The sequence below is a fragment of the Cheilinus undulatus genome, linkage group 8 (assembly GCF_018320785.1).
Source record: "Cheilinus undulatus linkage group 8, ASM1832078v1, whole genome shotgun sequence".
Classification (NCBI taxonomy): domain Eukaryota; kingdom Metazoa; phylum Chordata; class Actinopteri; order Labriformes; family Labridae; genus Cheilinus; species Cheilinus undulatus.
The window spans coordinates 37,559,369-37,579,065 of NC_054872.1; the positions used below are offsets into that span (position 1 = coordinate 37,559,369).

General features: G+C 38.6%; 1 protein-coding gene across 2 annotated transcripts; it reads right to left on the reverse strand.

The window, feature by feature from the left end:
- Positions 1-6: 6 nt before the first annotated feature.
- gnl2 (guanine nucleotide binding protein-like 2 (nucleolar)) lies at positions 7-19,230 on the reverse strand. Of its 2 annotated transcripts, XM_041794178.1 has the most exons (16): positions 19,033-19,230; positions 18,511-18,595; positions 18,299-18,393; positions 14,773-14,912; positions 10,458-10,642; positions 10,266-10,332; positions 10,028-10,186; positions 9,798-9,911; positions 7,277-7,405; positions 3,832-3,936; positions 3,332-3,490; positions 1,920-2,027; positions 1,360-1,829; positions 922-1,010; positions 637-704; positions 7-512 (listed from the first exon to the last, which is right to left on the reverse strand). In XM_041794178.1, exons 1-16 carry the CDS (start codon positions 19,094-19,096, stop codon positions 369-371), a joined length of 2,181 nt encoding a protein of 726 aa, XP_041650112.1. In that variant the 5' UTR covers positions 19,097-19,230; the 3' UTR covers positions 7-368. The 2 variants fall into 2 exon arrangements, with proteins under 2 accessions (XP_041650112.1, XP_041650111.1); XM_041794177.1 differs by having other exon boundaries at positions 1,360-2,027.
- Between the last annotated feature and the right edge of the window lie 467 nt (positions 19,231-19,697).

The window sequence follows — 19,697 nt, forward strand, 5'->3', positions numbered from 1 at the left end:
CTTGTTACTAAATCTTTATTAATATGAACTTCACAGTGACTTTAGCAAATGTTTTATTTTTTTCAACAGCATGACATGACAAGTACAGTTTAAAGAATTACTTACTGTACATTTCTCTTGAACATCAAGAGAGCATTAGGCCTGTATATGATGAATTAAATGTCATTCATCAACAGTTCTGGGTTGAAGGGAGCAAACAGAAGAGGCAATAACAGTTTCCTTTGAGGCTTAGTCAAGGTTGGATAAGGCAAACTTGATGAGACCATTTTACACCAGTTTGAGAGTTCTTTCAACTCTACAAGTTCATTAAAACATGATTTTTCTGCTAATTTAAATAAAGATTTAACACAGATTATACCCTTAAAGACTTAGTGCTTTGCTCTTTTGGCCTTCCGTCCCTCTGTGGATGAAGACGGGGCCTTTCTGTTCTTGTTCTTGTTTTTCACATTGTGTGTTTCGTAATAGCGTACTCCAACTTTTTTTGCTTTCTTAGCACGGTCCATTGCTCTTCTCTGTGGAGACAGATAAAGAAAAACAGAAATGATAAAATCATGATACATGAGTAAAGGGCAAAGACATTTATCTTGTGAAGGCAGAGCGATTTGTTTGACGTCAGAGACAGCAAACACTGCATACCTGTTTAGAGGTCAGTCTGTGCGTCGACTCCTCGTCATCCTCCACTCTCCTCTTCCTCTGGTTTGCACCTAAAGACAAACAAAGATTAAAAATGAAGCACTTATGTCAACCTGACCTGGTTGTATAACTCCAGGTATTTGTGTCAGTCCTCATAAAATTCATCTTCATACAGCTAAGATGGCATGCATGCTTTCTGTTTGAGAAGTTTTGTGAAAAAGTGCAATATTTTTGTCAAAAATAATTTCTGCATTCATGACCAATCGTCTTGATAAACATGTTTACTACCTTTCTTCTGAGCTTGTTTAGCTTGTTGTGCAGCTGTTTGTTTAGTCTTCATGTCTGTGAACACTTTGTCAGACAGTGCCTTAGGTATCCTGTGCAAAGGAAAAGATGGCGAATCATTACTCAACAAGCAAACATTCTAAACCAGTCAGGATCTGCTGAAATGAACGGTAATCAAATTACATTAAGAGTAACTACACAACTATTTTTTGATTTAGTGCTGCAGTCTATGAGCTGATCTTCAACAATAGGGAGAAGCAGGTCGAAAAAAATATAAAATAGTTAAAGTTGTGCCCACTGATCAGAAAGTTTGAAATAATTCTTTGAGACCTAAATGATCATTACCTGTGACCTCTTAACATGCATTTCTCTGCCTTTAAATAAAGAAATACAAAAAATAAAGTGAATTTTTAAGCCTGGTTTTGGTATGAGCAGACTGACCGGATTTCAGAGAAGCGTTTTGACTTTGCCCGGTCCAGGAACTGCTTGTACTTGGCAATCTTCGCATCTAGCTCACGAATCACCTCTCGTGAGCTTTTGTTGTCGTTTGCCTTTCCAGTCTGAGCCTTTGTGGTCTCTTCGGTCTCTCCATCAACTGCTTCAACATTGGTCCTATCTTCCTCTTCCTCATCCTCTTCCTCACTGACATCCTCACCATCAGAGCCAGAGAAATCAGCCATGTCAAGGTCAGGCATCTCCACAGGAACCAAGTCTTCCTCGCTGAACTCTGGTGCCACGTTGATCTTGCCAAAGTTCTGCCGTACATTCGCCAGCATCTTCTTTACCTCTTTTTGTTTCTGCTGCTGCTGCTGCTCAGGTTCCTCAGAGTGGGCATCTGGATTGTCAAGCTGTTCCTCTTGGACATCTTCAACCACATCTGAGGATCCTTCACCGGCCAACAGCTTCTTGTCCTGGAAACATTTAGGGTACAAAAAGGAAGCTGACACAGATGGCACAAGTTGGTGATAAAAAGCAGAACTGGAAATCAAAAAAACTCCTACCTCCTGTTCACCCTCAGGTCCTGGTGGTTTGACAAAGAAGGGGATACGTCCTCTCTGCCAGTCATTGAGCACCATTTTAGACACAGTGGTGAGATCTGGTTCACCGCCCTGTGAACATAAATACATTGCTAAGTTCAGGCTAAGGATTTAAAAGTATTTCTGATAAGACATTGCCTTTGAAATCACAGCTTTCAAGAGTAAAGCACATTATGCATTGGTCAGACCTAGAAGATGACATGATTCTGTCCTGTGCTGTTTAAAAAGCAAAATACGAGGGTCTGTCTTTGCTTTAAGTTAAATGATCAGAATGATCATTTTTTATTGTTTGGAGAGCACAGTTCCTGCTTGGAAATTCAGTAAGCATGTAGTAAATATTACAACCACATTTCCAAAGTAGTTGTGGAAAACTAATGTTACGATTCAGAAAACAATCTTCATCTTGACAATAAATTTAAAAGAATCTAGGAATTTCATCATCTATGGTACATGTTATTAGGGCTGCATCCAAGCACTAGTTTAACATCGAGATGCAGAATCTGATCTGTTTTCATTTTCAAACTTTCGAGAAAATGTTGGCACTGTGAGTGTCTTACAACCCTGCCATTAGCTGTATTTTAAACATCAGCATGGACCCTGATTTTTTCCATCTCTACATAATATATTTAAAGATATGAGAACCTGAAACAATCTCTGTACAAAAGGGATGAGGCAAAAAGTTGATTTTTGACAAGCCTACATTAAAAACTGACAGAATCCTGGATGATGCATCCTTCAGGCTGAAGAGGAGAGGGACCATCTGGCTTGTTGCTAATGTAATGACATAGGTAGCCTGCACACTCAGAAAGGCTGCATTAATGCTGAGTAATATGTCTAGGTGTTGAAGCAACATATGCTGCCAAAAGACTTCTTTTTCTTAATTATTTCATCAGTATAATGCCAAACCACATTCTGCACACAATACAAAAGCATGGCTCTGCTGTCTGGGTGCTAACCTGGCCTGCAAGCAGTCCATACTTGTCACCTATTGACAAAGGAGATCCCAATTTTTTTTTAAGTCCTACACATAGCATGAATATCAAGGATTCCACCTAAATAACATAACTGATCTCCCAACTTCGTAAAGCTTCCAGTGTTGATAAAAGAAGGCTGTCCACCTCTAAACTATGTTGCATGCATCAAAATGGGCGTATAATTCTACAAAAACAATGATATTTCTCAGTTTCAACATTTGATATGTTATCTTTTTTCTATTCTCAATTAAATAAAGGCCTTCAGTGTTCTGAAACTGACCTCCTTGTGTTTTAATTTACATTTTAAATTCCCACCAACTTTTTCGGAAACAGGGTTGTGAAATAAAAACTTGTGGTTAAACAGTTTTATTAATCAATAAAAGAAAATAGGGTCATCCAGACCTTTAACAGTTTCCCGGTACGAAACGCCAACTTCTCAAGAAAGTCTTCGGCGTTGTTCCAGGAAGGGATGCGATAGGTCTTCTGAATGTATTCTGGCTTGGCCCGTTCCAGTACGGCCCCGATGTGCTCCTCTGGATTTCTGATCTTCTCCACTTGAACCTTTGAGTGAAAGGTGAAGACAGAGACGTGCATTTTAAAACATGAACCTGCAACGCTTCAGTTACGGAGACTGCACAGCCTACATGTTAAACCTGGGATCTTTGAGAAGGATCTAGGGGATTAGAATCAGAGCTGATCAAGGCATTTTTTAAAAACAGTCTGGTGTTAGTGATAGGAATCCTTTCATCATTTTGCTTAAGATACCTGAGCTGTCAAAAATACCACATTAACAGTTGGTGGATTATCCTGAATCACTGAGTTATTTTTCAGAGCTGTGAAGGGAACAGATGAACTTTCATTCACCCCCAGCTGAGCAGAGAAAAAAAATGATGAAGACTTACCACTCCTTTTAAGACGATATCAGTTTCACTGTCCTCTGAAGGGTACACGACACCAGGACAATCAATGAGGAAGATTCTCCTCATCAATGTGATGTACTGCCACACCTATCACAGATAAATACTGTCAGTAGAGTCAGATTATTTCAGTATACATCATATAAATTAAATCTAGATATGTTGAGCCCACTACTAAAAACATGATAGCAAATACTCAGACTCACAACTGCAATAAGTTCTCACTTCACCTTTTACTAAAAAAACTTTTTTCCTCCTGAAATAATGGATTAGCAAGGCCATAATGTAGCATCTGACATGAATGTAACAATGATAAACCACTGCACCCTTGCAGCCCTTTATCATTGTTACATTGGGCTGCAAGGGTGCAGTGGTTTGCAGTGTTGTCTCACAGTTTTAAGGTTCCTGGTTCGAGTTCCTGCTAATGCTTTTTGGTCTTTCTGAATGTTTTACTCATCCAGGCGTGGGTTCTCTCCGGCTCGAAGCCAAAGTCATGCTCGTTAAATTAACTGGTGACTCAAATGTGCTTGTTTGTCTCTGTAAGCCCTGTGATTGACTGGCAATCATCCAGCCTCTTGCCAAATGGTAGCTAGGACCAGCTCAGCACCCCGCAACGAACATAAACATTATGGATAATGGGTGGATGGATAACACACAGTTATGTCTACAAAGTGAAAGAAAAAGAGTCACAGATACGCCTTGGATTCCAAGTTTGTTTGGCAATCTCAAAGATAGGTGTGTGGTGAGATCAAAAACAAGGTAAGAAATAAAAGAGTGCTGGCCACAGGCCCATCAGATTCACTGGACAGGGATGAAAAAACAATCTCCTTTCTGCTCGACTCAGCACACAGCTTCTGGCAAAGCATGGCAACACTCCGTCTCTCTCCTTTTGACCCTGCTTTGGCCATTTGGAGGTTCTCAGACAGGTTTCCAAACCAGATAAACAGCCAGACAGAGGGAAGTTAAAGGTAAAAATAGTTGTTTCATTTGTTTGTTTTTTTTTACTTGGCCAGCACACTTCTTCTGTTATTGCAGTAAGACTATATGGACAAAAGTATTCAGCCACCTGACAATTACACACCAGGAACTGTTATGACATTGTATTCAAATACATGTACTTTAATATGGAGTTGCCCCCCCCCTTTTTGCAGCCATAACAGCTTCAGCTCTTCTTTGAAGGCTTTTCACAAGATTTTGGAGTGTTTTTGTGGGAAATACGTGCCCATTCACTCTGTAGAGCATTTATGAGGTCAGGCACTAGCTGTTTTTACACAGAGATTCCACAATAAAGGCAAAAAGGAATGCCCGCCTCTGTTCCACAACAAGGGGAAAATAACATGAACGTTCATTTTGATTGATTAGATCCAGTAGAATTTTTTCCCTCCATGTTTCTGGGTTGGAGGTCCGACTTTAAGCAGTGTCACAGTGCACGTATTTACATCGGAAGTCGGAAACTTCAGAGTACCGAGCTCACTTAAACACATCATGGAGCTTTTCAGACGCTGCTGTGAGCAGAGATGTGTCTGCTCTCTCCTCTCCCGTACAGTGTGATCAGCTCTCTAACCTCACAGTCTCTCCAGTTAATCCACATTATTCTTTGTTTTATCCCCCTGTCGTTTTCTCCGATGAAATGCAGCTCAATTAAACCGCACTGGTTTTTAAATCTCCGGTTTGTGGAGACAGCAGCGTACACTCGCCGTTGTGGAATGCTGTGACGTCCTTTCACACTTGTTGCAAAAAAGTCTGTTACGGCTTTGATACTACCTCTCGATCCAGATCAGAGATGGGGCGAGATCAACCCCCCACTGCGGAACGGTCGCTTTCATACAGAACGGCGTTGTAGAACAAAGGCGTAACAGACACGTAAAAGAGAGGCAGTGTGAATGTAGCTACTGATGTTGAACAAAAAGGCCTGGCTTGCAACCTCCCAAAGGTGCTTGATGTGGTTGAGGTCAGGGCTCTGTGGGCCAGTCAAGTCCTTCCACACCCTTGCTTTGTGCACTGGAGCACAGTAGTATTGGAATAGAAAAGGACCTTCCCCAAACTGTTGCCACAAAGTTGGAAGCATAGCACTCTCCAAAATGTCTTGGTATTGGACGTTTACACACCATGGGTCTTAGCAGCTACTGACACCACTCTGATTTCACGCGGTCTTCTGCTTCCTGGCCGAGTTGCTGTTGTTCCTAAACGCTTCCACTTTCTAATAATATCACTTACAGTTGACTTTGGAATATCCCTCAGGGATGAAATTTCAAGAAATGTCTTATTGCCAAGGTGGCATCAATCACAGTACCATGCTTGAAGTCGCTGAGCTCTTCAGAACGACCCATTTTGTATCACGAATATTTACAAATGGATACTGCATGGCTAGATACATGATTTTATACACCTGTGGCAACAGGTCTGATTGAAACACCTGAATTCAAGAATGGTGTGGCCAAAAACGTTTGTCCATATAGTACATCATGAAGAACACTGTTAACACACCTAAAATAAATTAAAAAGTGTTTTTAAGGCTGTGCAATTTAAAAAAAAAAGTTAATACCTGTTAACATTGTGTAATTTTGCTGTAATGATATGACCTGTGATATAATTAAAGACTACATGATAGCTATAACTGACAATGTCGGTCTTTCTGCTGTTTCTGTTTTTTTTTTTTTTCTTTAAAAAAAACAGTGATTACCCTTTACAACTGGTAGAGGGCTTTACACATTTTAAACCAGTCAAAGGTATCAAAAAGAGCTTGTGACTAAACCCTGTAACTCTGTTGGATCTCAAACATGTCAACAAGACCTCTTATGTCTGCCCCTAGTGCACTGTGGGACTGAACGTAAACGAACAGAGATGATGTTGATGGATTTTCACCTGAGGCTCATTACTCTTAAAAATTATGGTAAATCAGCTTTGACTGTTTGTAAACTAAGCTCAGAGTGCAGGGAGGTTGAGTGCTGCTTAAGTTGTCTTACTGTAAACTTTGCTGTCATAAATACTCTGATCTTAGCGCTTTGAACAAGTGTTTCAAATAATAAGACACATAATAAACTGTGTAACCTTTAACCCAAATAACTACGATATACATAGTGACTGGATTCAGCCGGTAGAGTCAATGATGCCAAAAGCTATGTCCAATTTCATTGGCCCAAAAACTTATAACTTCATTTTAGCTTGATTTCAGTGATTAGTAAGCGTGGCATTACACCTGCCTACACAGAAAAGTGTAACAATGGTGGGAAATTGTTCCTTTTTTACTTCTTTATTCAAAGTCTTTGTTAGTCGCCTGAGTATTTGTGAAAAAAAAATCCCATTCAAGCCTTCAGGGCCCAGCATCTTCCAGCTGAACGTCTTTGTAGATACAATTTCTCAGTGTGGATTGTTGCATATCGAGGGTTTAAATTCAGTTTACACTGTAGAGATGACACTTGGCCCTTACCTTTGTTTCTCCTGCGAGGGGTGCTACATTGCAGACCTTCTTAGACCGCAGTGTGTTGATGACTGAGCTTTTTCCTACATTAGGATAGCCAATGAAACCCACACTTATCTGTTTCTTGTCTGTGTGGAGCTGTGGAAGAAACAAAAATAAAGTCAGAGTGTGTTGTGTTTCCTGAACAACAGTCTAAGCCTGTTGTCAGCTCACAGAGATTAATTTTAGAAGGGACTCTGTTTCCATTAGAGATAAAAAGTGAGCTTGTCATCACTCCAAAACTTTAATGTAGCTTGTTCAAAACACATACCAAAGGATATCTTTAAAAGGGACTCTAATATGTGGCCAAGATAATCATGACGATCTAAACCCTTTAAATCAAGAGATATAGCTATCCTTTATTTTGTCTGTCTACTGATGGGAGTGTTTGGAGAAAGCTTTTTTGCCTTGTTATCTCCAGACTTGGTGAACGTGGTCCAACAGGGAAAAACTTTACAAGGAAAAATAAAGTTTCTGTCTCCCTCTCATAAAAGCCTCTTTAACTCAAAATATTAAATCTAACGAGAACAGTTTGTTTGAATATGAAACCTCTGTAATCTCCAACCTTTTAGATCTTTTATGAATCCCGCTTTTACAAACATGCTGCATTCGCCAACCACTATGCAACTTTGCGTGTTCAAGTCTGGTAGTACAGAATGTAATACGATGACTGTGCATCATCATATTAGAGAGAATTGCTATGATGTCAAGTGGGTTTTTAGTAACTTTTTGGTAAACTGTAGAAGGATTTCCAATGCCTACGGCACTAAGTTTTCAACAAGGTTAAAATGCTTTAGAGTCCAATTTATACATGCGCTACAGCCTACTATAGAAATTCATAACAGTCAAAAAAAAAGTGACATTATCCTGCCTATCTCTGTCTTATTGTTAATTTAAAAAATGCACAAAAGCTTGGGAGTAGGTCCTTCCAAAGGGGGGGCTTGTGTCCTTTTTATCAGGGAAAGATACAAAATCCAACAGCATAAAAAGCATGCTCGGTGTCCACACTGCATCAGTTGAACATTTAATTCTCTGCCCAGAGAATTTTAGGATTTTCTTTTCAATAGCATGACATCTAGTGCTTTCATTTTGAATACGGACAAAATAGAAATGTTGCACTGTGTATTGTCGAGCCTGTAAATACTTTAAACTCAACAGTTTTGTTTCCATGTTGACACAAGTCAGAGCAAAATATATTTCAAACACAGACATGAGATTATTAATGCACAACCATCTCAGTGTTGTAAAGCAACAATCAGGATTACAAACACACCTCTGCACTGGTTTAAATCATACGTCTCTCATCGCACTCAGTTCATACAGCTTAAATAATTCGAATCCCACTCCTTTCCTGTCTCTTCCAGTATTACCCAGGATTCTGTTTTGGGCCCCCTTCTATTCATTATCTACATACTTCCTCTTGGTCATATCTTCCGCAAATTAAACATTAACCATATAATCATAGATTTACATGTACTTCTTTAGTCTACATGCTGCAGCATGATCTCAGCCTGCATCTCCTACTCCTCTCTACTTCACTGTGAGCAGTAGACATGTGACATGTAGCCTGCATTACTGCTCATCACAGCCTGTGAATTAATGTTTTAACCTTTTTAAATAGAAATCAAGATTATGTCAAAATAACATCCAGTCACTTCTTCACTGCATAACCATATGTCTCAGATATGAATCATATTCTAGGTCAGTGTTTCCCAACCATTCTCACTTGGAGCCACCCCTACATGTATCTAAGAAAAGCGGAGCCCCCCCCAGGACCCAAGAAAGAAGAAAAAGTGATGCACTGCCGCCAAAAATTGACATAGATCTTAATTGTTTCAGTGATAAAACACTAAAAAGGCCTATGCATGCTTTTCTTATTAAAAAAACTTTTTATAAGTTATTGAATAACTGCTTTATCATGGTTTTAATCAATATTTGCAAATCTAATTTTGCCAACTTCAGAGCAGTCAAAGCCTCGTGCTCCCCCTAAGATCTTTGGGAAGAACTTCAGACCCTCTTAACCTGATGGTGCCAACTTTAAAATGGCAAATTTTAAATATTTAATGCATTGACAAACAGGTTGTTACAGGGGAAAAGAAAAAAAAACAGACTTGTGGATATCACTGAATTTTGTAAAGGAGATAGACAGTATGTTTAAGAGACGAAGTAGGCCAGATATCAATACAGAAACATATCGTTGTCCTGCCTTTTTATAGGACTGTAAAACACTGGAGACAAACATCATTTCATCAGAACTTTTTGTAGAAAGTGCTCTAAAAAAATCACCATGCCCTTCTGACACTACTGAAAGAGTTATGAATAAAGTTAATTGGCCAAAATCTGGTTTTATTACAGATAATATGATTGTACAAGCAGGACAGCCAAGTAAGGAGACAAATGAGTCAAAAGCAGTGATTTTTAGTGACTGTTAAGGGAACAGTGAATGGTTTAGGTTAAATCATAATTATCTAAATCCTAGGTGAGTGCTTACCTTGCCAAACTGCCTAAGCAGCTGGATGAGGGAGCCCTTCCCAAAGGAGTTAGTGAGGCTTGCGTGGAAAGCCAGTGTGGGGTATTCATGGGACAAAACAGCGACCCACCGTTTCTGATTTAAATCGAGTGGGAAAACAGAGACACACATACAATTCAATACTAAAAGAAGCCAAACACTGAGTAATCAATCCCAGTCAAATTTGATTTGAAGACTTATAAATGTCTTACCGTGACCCAGGTGGGGATGAGATCACACTTGTTGAGAACAAAGATCAGATGTTTCCAAGGCTTCTCCTTCTTCATATACGTCTCTATGCTCTTAGATCGTGTTCCCATGGGGTCCCGAGCATCCAGTACTTGGATGACGACATCGGATGAGTCAATTACCTATAAATATGAAACAGTCAGATATATGAAGGATCCCATAATGCAATGAACAATACTGAGAGCAAAGCAGAAATGTTACCTTGTATAGCTCTCCCCAGATCCTCTTGGACTGACCCTTTTTGAAGATTTCCTCACGGACTTCGTCCCTGTTAGGAGTTTAGAATAATGGCAAATAGTTAATTATTCCTTTTAATGTGAAAATTCAGAGACCTCATTTCTGGTCAGCAACAGTAGCCAGCAGTCTAGTGAATTCCGAAACTGAAGGTCTTACCGGACCCCCGTGTCCTCGGTCACCAGGTCTTTGTCTTTGTCTGCGCTATAGGTCAGAGCTGATGCCTCAGCCTGTTCTACAAAGTCCTTCATGTCTCCTACCATCAGACTGGGCCTCTTCCTCTGAGCTTTAGGCCCAAAAGTGGTCTCAAAACCCTCAGTGTCTAGAATGTGGACCTTAGAGTTCTGTGTGTATAGAGACAGAAAGAGAAGGATGAGATTTAAACTTCTAAAAATGCATTTTAATACACAGAAAAATGGTTAAAATTGTATTTATTACAGACAAGTGATGTCCAGAAATCTTTTATTTGGGTGTCAGTCTCCCTTTCATGTTACTTCTATCCTGTTGTGGCCTGTGTGCCATAATGGATGTTACAATCTCACTGGCTGCAAAACAAGTTTATCTATGGATAAAAATACAGTAAGTTGAACCTGATAAAGTAACTGGATCATTTGTCCCTAGTAGGATAGCTAATACAACTTTTATACCAGCTACCTTTAGAGCTAATATGCACAAATCACACAAACTTGTTTTCAACCTCAAATTTATCACCATAATCAACAAAAATATTGCATACTTCCCTCACATTGTGCAGGCAATTAAGCTAGGTTATACATGTGCTAGATGGGGCTGTTGTTAGCTAATGTTACAAAAAAAGCATCATAGTAAGTGAATGCAATATAGAAAAATTCTCAGGAGGCTTTTCTGGTATAAAAATCTAACTTTCTTTGCAACAAGTCACCTTTTGTGCACTAGTCCTATGCTGCAGGAGTTCTCATACGTTCAGCCCGTGACCCCCAAAATAAAGGTTCCTGAGACCAGGGACCCCCACTGTACCTAAAGATGGTTAAAGCATAGCAGAACACAGCTGTGCACTTTTAAGACTAGTCGTGTGAAGACTTACATTTAAAGGATTTTCATTTGAAATTCACTTTGATTTCAGCACGAGTCTCACCAAATGACTATATATTATTATACATCTAACTATTCTTATACATGTATTTTTTCTAAAAATGGGAAAAATATACTTTTGAAATCATTTAAAAATATTCTTTGTTTTTTAGAGGTCATCTGGCAACTCTTTCTGTGTCTCGCGACCCCCATGTTAAGAACCACCGCTCTACTGCAGCACATACATGCTCCTTTGCCTGCTGAGTTTTTTCTATATAGCTGACAATCTATATGTTCTTTTCTTTTCTGTCACTTGACAAGTGAAAATCACCTCATGTTAACTTTAAACAGCTAGAAAGCTTTGGTTCGCTGGAAGGGTGTGACGAGACGCTTATCTCACGAGGTTTGGGCCTACGAGACACAAAATGAGATTTTACACTTTTTTTATTTTGGAAAAAATATATGAGTGGAAAATATGTCCTTTATGAGACTGAAAGTCATTACTGCAGGGCATTCAGGTCTACTCAGAAATAGGGCTGGACGATTATGGCAAAATTAATAATCACGATTATTTTTGATTGATATTGAAATCACGATTAATAAACACGATAATTCATTAATTTCAAAATTTGAGAATTTATTGAACCACAACTTAAAAGAACAATCAAAAAAAATTAGTAACAAATAAAATAATAACAATATATTAAATAATAGCTATAAAAAAACAATAAATAAAAATAAATATCCAATCTACATGCACTCCTGTAAAACTTGCAAAATTTGCAACATGCAAAAAACACTGATAACACAGCCAAAACACAACCCAAAAATACTCTTTGAAGCACACAATTGTTTTTCTTCGATTATAATGTTTTTATGATCATGAGAAGCCAAAATTGAAATCACGATCAAAATTCAATTAATTGTCCAGCCCTACTCAGACCTACTTAAACTAACTCCTCTTGAACTGAACAGGCTATCAATGCTTACACACAGTTTTTCTTGTCAAACTCTGACTAAAACTTAATGCTCTTCAAATCAGACCTTTCATTTTAATAATCTACCATATCTTTATTTTACTACACTGTGCACCCACGGCTTCAATTATAATAATAATAAAAGCATTTAGATTGTTTTGAAAGTGATTTAAAAACTATTAACAACAGACCTAATATAAAGAGCTGCATCAGTGAACTCAAACTATTTCTCACCCTCTTTAAGTACATCTATATATAAAACACTCAAAAGACATATTTCTCTCAATAACACTTTTTTTGTGTTTTACAGTAATTTAGAGAAATAGCTTTAATTATCGTTTTCTTGTCTTTTTTTCCTGATAAGAGCTTGGACAGTGTTGGACATGATGCATAGATGAGTGTGTGTGTTAATGTGTGTGTCTCTGCTCTGTCTGCTGTCTAATAACACAGGGCGCGTTTAACTGGGGCTATAACTTCGCTTTTTTGAGTGAACAGTGGACTCTATGCCACTCAGACAGAGTTTGTTTTGCTAAGTTTACTCCTGCATTATACAACGACCCCTTGCGCAACACGTTAAGCTTCTGACTGATGATACGCACAGCCAACAGTTGATAGATGTGTGACTGACAGACGGTGAGATGATAAGGAGACACGATGAGGCAGTACTGAATCGAAGTTACAAAGTCACAAACAGTGACACTATAAGCGAGTCTGCATGCGTACACGAACTCTAAGAGACTGCACAGGTTTCCAGCAGCATTTAATCATTTCGGACTGTTATGATTAACTTATTATGCATTTGCGGATCATGAACGGCCCCGAGTAGCACACGCGGAGGAGGGGGCGGGGGATGGAGCGTGATCAACAATTCTAAAGTGTCCAGGGCATCTTTGTGATCTTTTATAGCTTCCAGTTAGGTATTGTTTTTTGTCAGGAGAGCTGCTGCTCCTGGTTCCTGGGCAGTACTGATATCGCAAGATGATTTTCACCGAGACATCTTGACCGAGACATCTTGTGACGTTTTGATCTCGTCACACCCTAGTTCGCCATCATATCTGTGAGTAAATAGCATTTTTGTGCTCTGTAACAGAAGGTTTTGGATAACCTCTTCTTTCAGCGACCTGTAAACAGGAAAAAGATGTCACAACTGACAGAGATATTCAAATAGTCATAACTGATTGGTAACTGTAATGATGTACTGAAACAGAAGCTCAAGCTCACACTGCAGCAGCGCTATTTTAATATTAATAGATTTTTTTTATATATATTGTGGTATGCAATACATATTTTGTTTTCTATTTTTCTTATTTTTTTTAAGTTGAAAAGTGTTAGCCCCAGAATTCAACCAAAGGCCGAGAGTTTTATGCCAATTCTGCATGATCGTTATAAATGGTAACCTGGAAATTGTTAACAGATAACAGGCTGTTTAACCAACTTTAATACACTCTGCTGGTACCGATCTTCCAGAAGCTTCAAACATCATTACAAAACAAATTCATACAGTAAACAGAACACCCAAATATGCAACGGAGACGCCAATAAAACAGCCAAGTGTGTGCCAGGGCAGATTAAATGTTCCAGCAAAGCAGAATAACAAACCATATCTCTGTTAGAACACTGCCATGAGAGGAGCTGGGACCAAAAGTTTACAAGGTTTGTCTAAAACAAACAATGCTGTTGGTTTCATATTGCCAAGATCTTCTACAGAGCTCCCTGGTTCTTTAAAAAATGCATCTCTAATACCCAATTTAAACCTTATTGACACAATGTGAATTCCACTGATCATTTAACAGCCAGATATTTAGACTAGATAAGAATGTATGTTATGCTAAAATGCAGCATATAGTTGTACTTTAAAAAGTGAGATGCAACTATAAAAGAACAGAAGCTTTTACGGTAACTTCTTCGTGTTGTTTAGATTCAGAAAAAGGTACACCTCCAGGAGGAAAACTGTACACAGAAGAATAAAAAAACTGGAACATGTCCCAAACTATGTTGGACGAGAGCAAGAAGAGCTGGATCTTACTTAAATTTGCATCGGTTATGAGGTGGAGAAGTGAAAGTCTGGCAGAGTGAAACTCTTAATGCCAAGCACAGAGCCAGCACACTCCAGGTCACAGTGGGCCAAAGCGAGAATTGAATGAGGATTAAAGTAAAGCTGCGTGTTCACCTTTCCTCATAAAATCCAAAGCAACAGGCTACTGAGTAAAAGCAGAAGAATGATTCTTTTCCGCGCTGCATGATAGAAGCTCAATAAAAACTTCAGTGGATTTATATACCAAATATACCTTTAATAAAATCCATGAAAGGCGTAATCTCAAATAAACATTATGTAAGCCCACCTTCTGGACATGCCTACTTTAACATGAGGACCCTTACAAAAACAGCAAAGGCCTAAAAATAGAGATAGTTCTGTTTTTACTGTACAGTAAACCAGTAATACTCACATGTGCTTTGACTCTATCATGCAAGAGGGACATGGGAAGTTTGCTCTGTCTCATCACCACACGATATGGATCTTTCTGTACTGCTCCCATCTCTTCTTGGAACTTTTGTAGGGACGACTGCTTAATTACACGTGTATTTGCTGAAACACAGATAAAATATGGAGATAAATGCAATAATATGATTCCTGTTTATTTTTCAAACGGTCAACCCCCTCTCCTCTCTTGTTTCCCATATAAAGCCTCTACATTTAATCTGTGAGCCTTATCAGGAATACTTAACTTATAATACTTATAACAGATCATTTTTAGGTTTAAACTTTATTTCATGTATTTCTACTTCAGTGTGTGCCCTTTTACTGATCTTTGTTTGTTTTGATTAAACTAAATATGTTAAACTGGCACAACAATCAGACAATCTTGACATTAAACCATTTAAGAAATTATGAGAGTAGGGTTAACTGAATCTAACAATAAAGATGCAATAATTGTGCATGAGGCATGAGGCATGAGGCTTTGTTGAATTTAGTTATATTGCTACTGTTGTGCCTCATCAACAGCAGCAGCAAAGAAAACAGCATCACCTCTTTACTTAGAATAAGACTGCTATTTGAATTTTCATGAATGAAAACAAAATGCTTGTATTTCTTTAGTAAAACCTGACAAACTGCTCCCTTCTTGCTGTGGCTAGACAGACAGGACAGTCTCAAATTACATTCCATTGCTGATTTTCAACTTAATGATGAAGTATTGGGAGTGCATTTTCTTCCTTTTTTAGGCCAGCACCAATTTTATCTCAAAGTAAGAAAATACAGATAAAAAGTGTCTCTATTTACTGAACGTGAAAACATTTATCAGTAATGTATAGAGAGAGAGGTTTCCTAATTCTGTAAAGAGATGCTCGACACTATCAGCCTGGCAGATATTAGGTTAGAAAGTCAATTATTGGTTCGGGCAGATGTGAACACTTCTGCTGATATTTACAACCAAATTATGGATTGAAAATATCAGCCATATGTACAAATATGTTTGTGGAGATTTAGGAAGGACAAACAAACAGGCTTTTTCTTTGTTAATGCCCATTCCTTAAACTTTAAACTGTAGTCGTATCTCAAAGCCCAGGAGTCCAGGCAAGAGCCCTCCATGGCAACTGTTAAACACACATTTGGAACAGGCCAGTGAGTGCGTGCTACTGATTACTTAGTAGGAGTGGTCCTGCCCATCTACCCAGCAGCAGAAATCAGAATGGGAGGGGTACTAATAACAGCGTGTACAACTTTGACCCAGCTATCAAATGTGATACCATACCATATGCTATCATATCATCATCTTACATATATGATTATATATTCAAATGTATCATATAATATTATCATAAAATACAATCCTTTTCTATGGTGATTTGTTTACCAGACTAGCTTTACTCTGATGCCATAAAATTACAGTAACATAATAGTGGGGGGGATGGGACATTTAAAAGCGTATTACACAGTCGAGGACTCTGCTTCCTCCTGATATTGATATATTTTTTCATTTTTTAGAATAGAAGGGAAATGGGTTGCATTGGATTGAATTCCTGCAAGTAAAGGATATATCCACTATATTGCCAAAAGTATTTACTCACCCATCCAAATAATTGAAATCAGGTGTTCCAATCACTTCCATGGCCACAGGTGTATAAAATCAAGCACCTAGGCATGCAGACTGTTTCTACAAACATTTGTGAAAGAATGGGTCGCTCTTTTATGGCTCGTGCAGAGCTCAGTGAATTACAGCGTGATACTGTGATAGGATGCCACCTGTGTAAAAAGTCCAGCTGTGAAATTTCCTCGCTCCTAAATATTCCACAGTCAACCGTCAGTGCTATTATAACAAAGTTGAAGCGATTGGGAATGATAGTGGTGTAAAGCACGCCGCCACTGGACTCTAGAGCAGTGGAGACGCCTTCTCTGGAGTGATGAATCATGCTTCTCCATCCGGCAATCTGATGGATGAGTCTGGGTTTGGCGGTTGCCAGGAGAACGGTACTTTTCTGACTGCATTGTGCCAAGTGTAAAGTTTGGTGGAGGGTGGATTATGGTGTGGGGTTGTTTTTCAGGAGCTGGGCTTGGCCCCTTAGTTCCAGTGAAAGGAACTCTGAATGCTTCAGCATACCAAGACATTTTGGACAATTCCATGCTCCCAACTTTGTGGGAACAGTTTGGGGATGGCCCCTTCCTGTTCCAACATGACTGTGCACCAGTGCACAAAGCAAGGTTCATAAAGACATGGATGAGAGAGTTTGGTGTGGATGAACTTGACTGGCCTGCACAGAGTCCTGACCTCAACCCGATAGAGCACCTTTGGGATGAATTAGAGCAGAGACTGAGAGCCAGGCCTTCTCGTCTAACATCAGTGTGTGACCTCACAAATGCACTTCTGGAAGAATGGTGGAAAGCCCTCCCCAAAGAGTTGAAGCTGTTATAGCTGCAAAGGGTGAACCAACGTCATATTTAACCCTATGGATTAAGAATGGGATCACTTAAGTTCATATGAGAGTCAGGGCGGGTGAGCAAATACTTTTGGTAATATAGTGTACGTGCATTCTTAGAAATTCACAGCTTGAAGTGCTCAGTCCTTGGAAAAAAATTTGAGGATCTTCAACACTGGAGCAGTCCTCCAGGATCCATCAAGGATCCTTCCTTCCATGTGTTTTAAAGACCGCAGTATTAGGTCGGAACTACATTCATATATATCAGTTTCAGTATCAGTCAGAAGTAATTTGCAAATACAGGCATTTTGTATAGTTGTAGATAAATCTAATATCATGCTTCCCTCAATCTTTATCGTCCCTAAAGGGAACTGTTTCATTTTGCTTTAATTATGTGCAGAAATGCACCATCAATGGCAAAAGTTACTGTGTAGAGTGGCCATCAGTATTAACCCCATTCTTATGCATCTATACATACAGTATTCACACAATTTGGGGTTAGGAGTTTTGCCAAAAGACACACTGACATGTTAATTTAGGAGCTGGGGATCAAACCCAGACCTTTTGGTTGAGAAACGACAGACTGAGCCACTGAGCCCATTAGGGATGTCCCACATGCCAAAATATTACAAAATAATTTCAGTAGACACTAATTTTGAAAGCAATATTTAAATGTAGGTTATTTCACATAAAACATAAAAGTCAAAGCTTGTGGATGAACAAATTAAAAAAATTTAGTCCTAAAACCACACTTTAAAGTTCAAGGAATAATAATGAGTAAAGAACATGACTTCAGCTGAACTCTGTGCAACCAACATAGGTGGATTTTTATAGCCAAAATACTGTTTGTACATATCATAAGACATTTTCTTATCTGCTGATGGCAATATCATACTGAAATTACTGAGCATCAAAAGCACCCATATCTAGTAAAATAGTTTTACTTTACTGAACAAGCAAATAACTTAATAAAAATCACAAAAAAATAAAACATTTTGTCTCCAACTACTTTCATCACTGTTAAATATATTTTTAAAAAGGTTAAGGAAATGTACTTACCAAACCACTTGATATTGGGTTCAACTCTGGCAACAGTCCCTGGAGCCACTGTTGACTGGTACTGTAAAGGTTTTATGACTTTTCCACGGCTATTACTGGGAACAGAAAATCAGCAACAGTGTGAGTGCAGCAGTTGTTGATGTATGTCAGTGATATATGAGACTCTGATACAGCGACTTAAAAGAACAGAGCAAATTGTAATCATCAGTTACCATCTCTGCTTTTGTCTGTACATATTCAGACGTTTGATTGTGGCTCGGTCCCTCATGTTGCTCCCACCAGCACCTTTGGGTCGGTCTGTGGATTACATACGTAACAAACTTCATTATCATTATATAATTAAACCAAACGTACATATAAACAACCAAAAACTGTTATCAGGATAGAGCACTTAAGGGATGTCACATATCCTTAAATGACGGCAGTGCTTTCTGGAATTTAAGGAAATTACTCTAAAGTTATTAACAAATAGCATATTATCTCCTAAGAAGCTGTAACTGTCAAGTTTAAAGAGTCACTTTCACATATAGAGCATGTTTAAACAGCAGTCTAAATAAAGCTTTGGTAAACGTCCCACTCCATAGTTTGACACTGTTTTCACTGAATGGTAGTGACTCGTTAAATACAATATAAAGACAATATCCGAAATATGCCTATTTTAGAGCATAATATCATCCGGCTAGCAGCAGTTAGCATTAGCTGTAAACAAACGTTGGTAGTCGGGGTTAGCTCACCGGGGTTGCTGCTGGACGTTGAGGGGTTTATCGAGCTTTTCCCCTTAAAACGAGGCTTCACCATCTTGACACCTCTGTCGGCAAAGCCTTCAAAGGATAAAGTAATACACAGACGACACGTCAAGTGTCTTAAAACTGAAATTTAGTCACTGTTCCTCTCCTCAGCTCTGAACCGTGGACCGCACACGTGTTGTTGCGGAGAAAGAGGAAGTACGTCATAAAGAGAGCGACAGCGACAAGAACCAATCAGAGAGGAAACTTATTAGATAGTTGAAATGTAAGATTGTTATTTTTTAAATATAATTTTATGGTTGTATAAACTTTCACGAGTTTTACTCTTACATCTAATATAATTTAAGACTCATGTAGCTCATTCTTATTATTTACAAATAGACTTTAAACGCATAACTTAACTTTGAGTAGCCTACTTATATTCAAATATATTAGGTCAAGACGCTGTCAAATTTAAATCCTGATAAAATTATAAGTGAAGACTGAAGCTCGGCTACCAGTATCAGTGAAAGTGTAATGTTGCTATTTCTATCTCTCCCAGTAGAGGGTGCAACACAGTTTCTATATGAATAAAGTTAAATGTCAACAGCCAAGCTAAATATCCATGATCTGAGAGCCTTTCACTGTCTCATTAATAGCTGTCTGCAGTGATT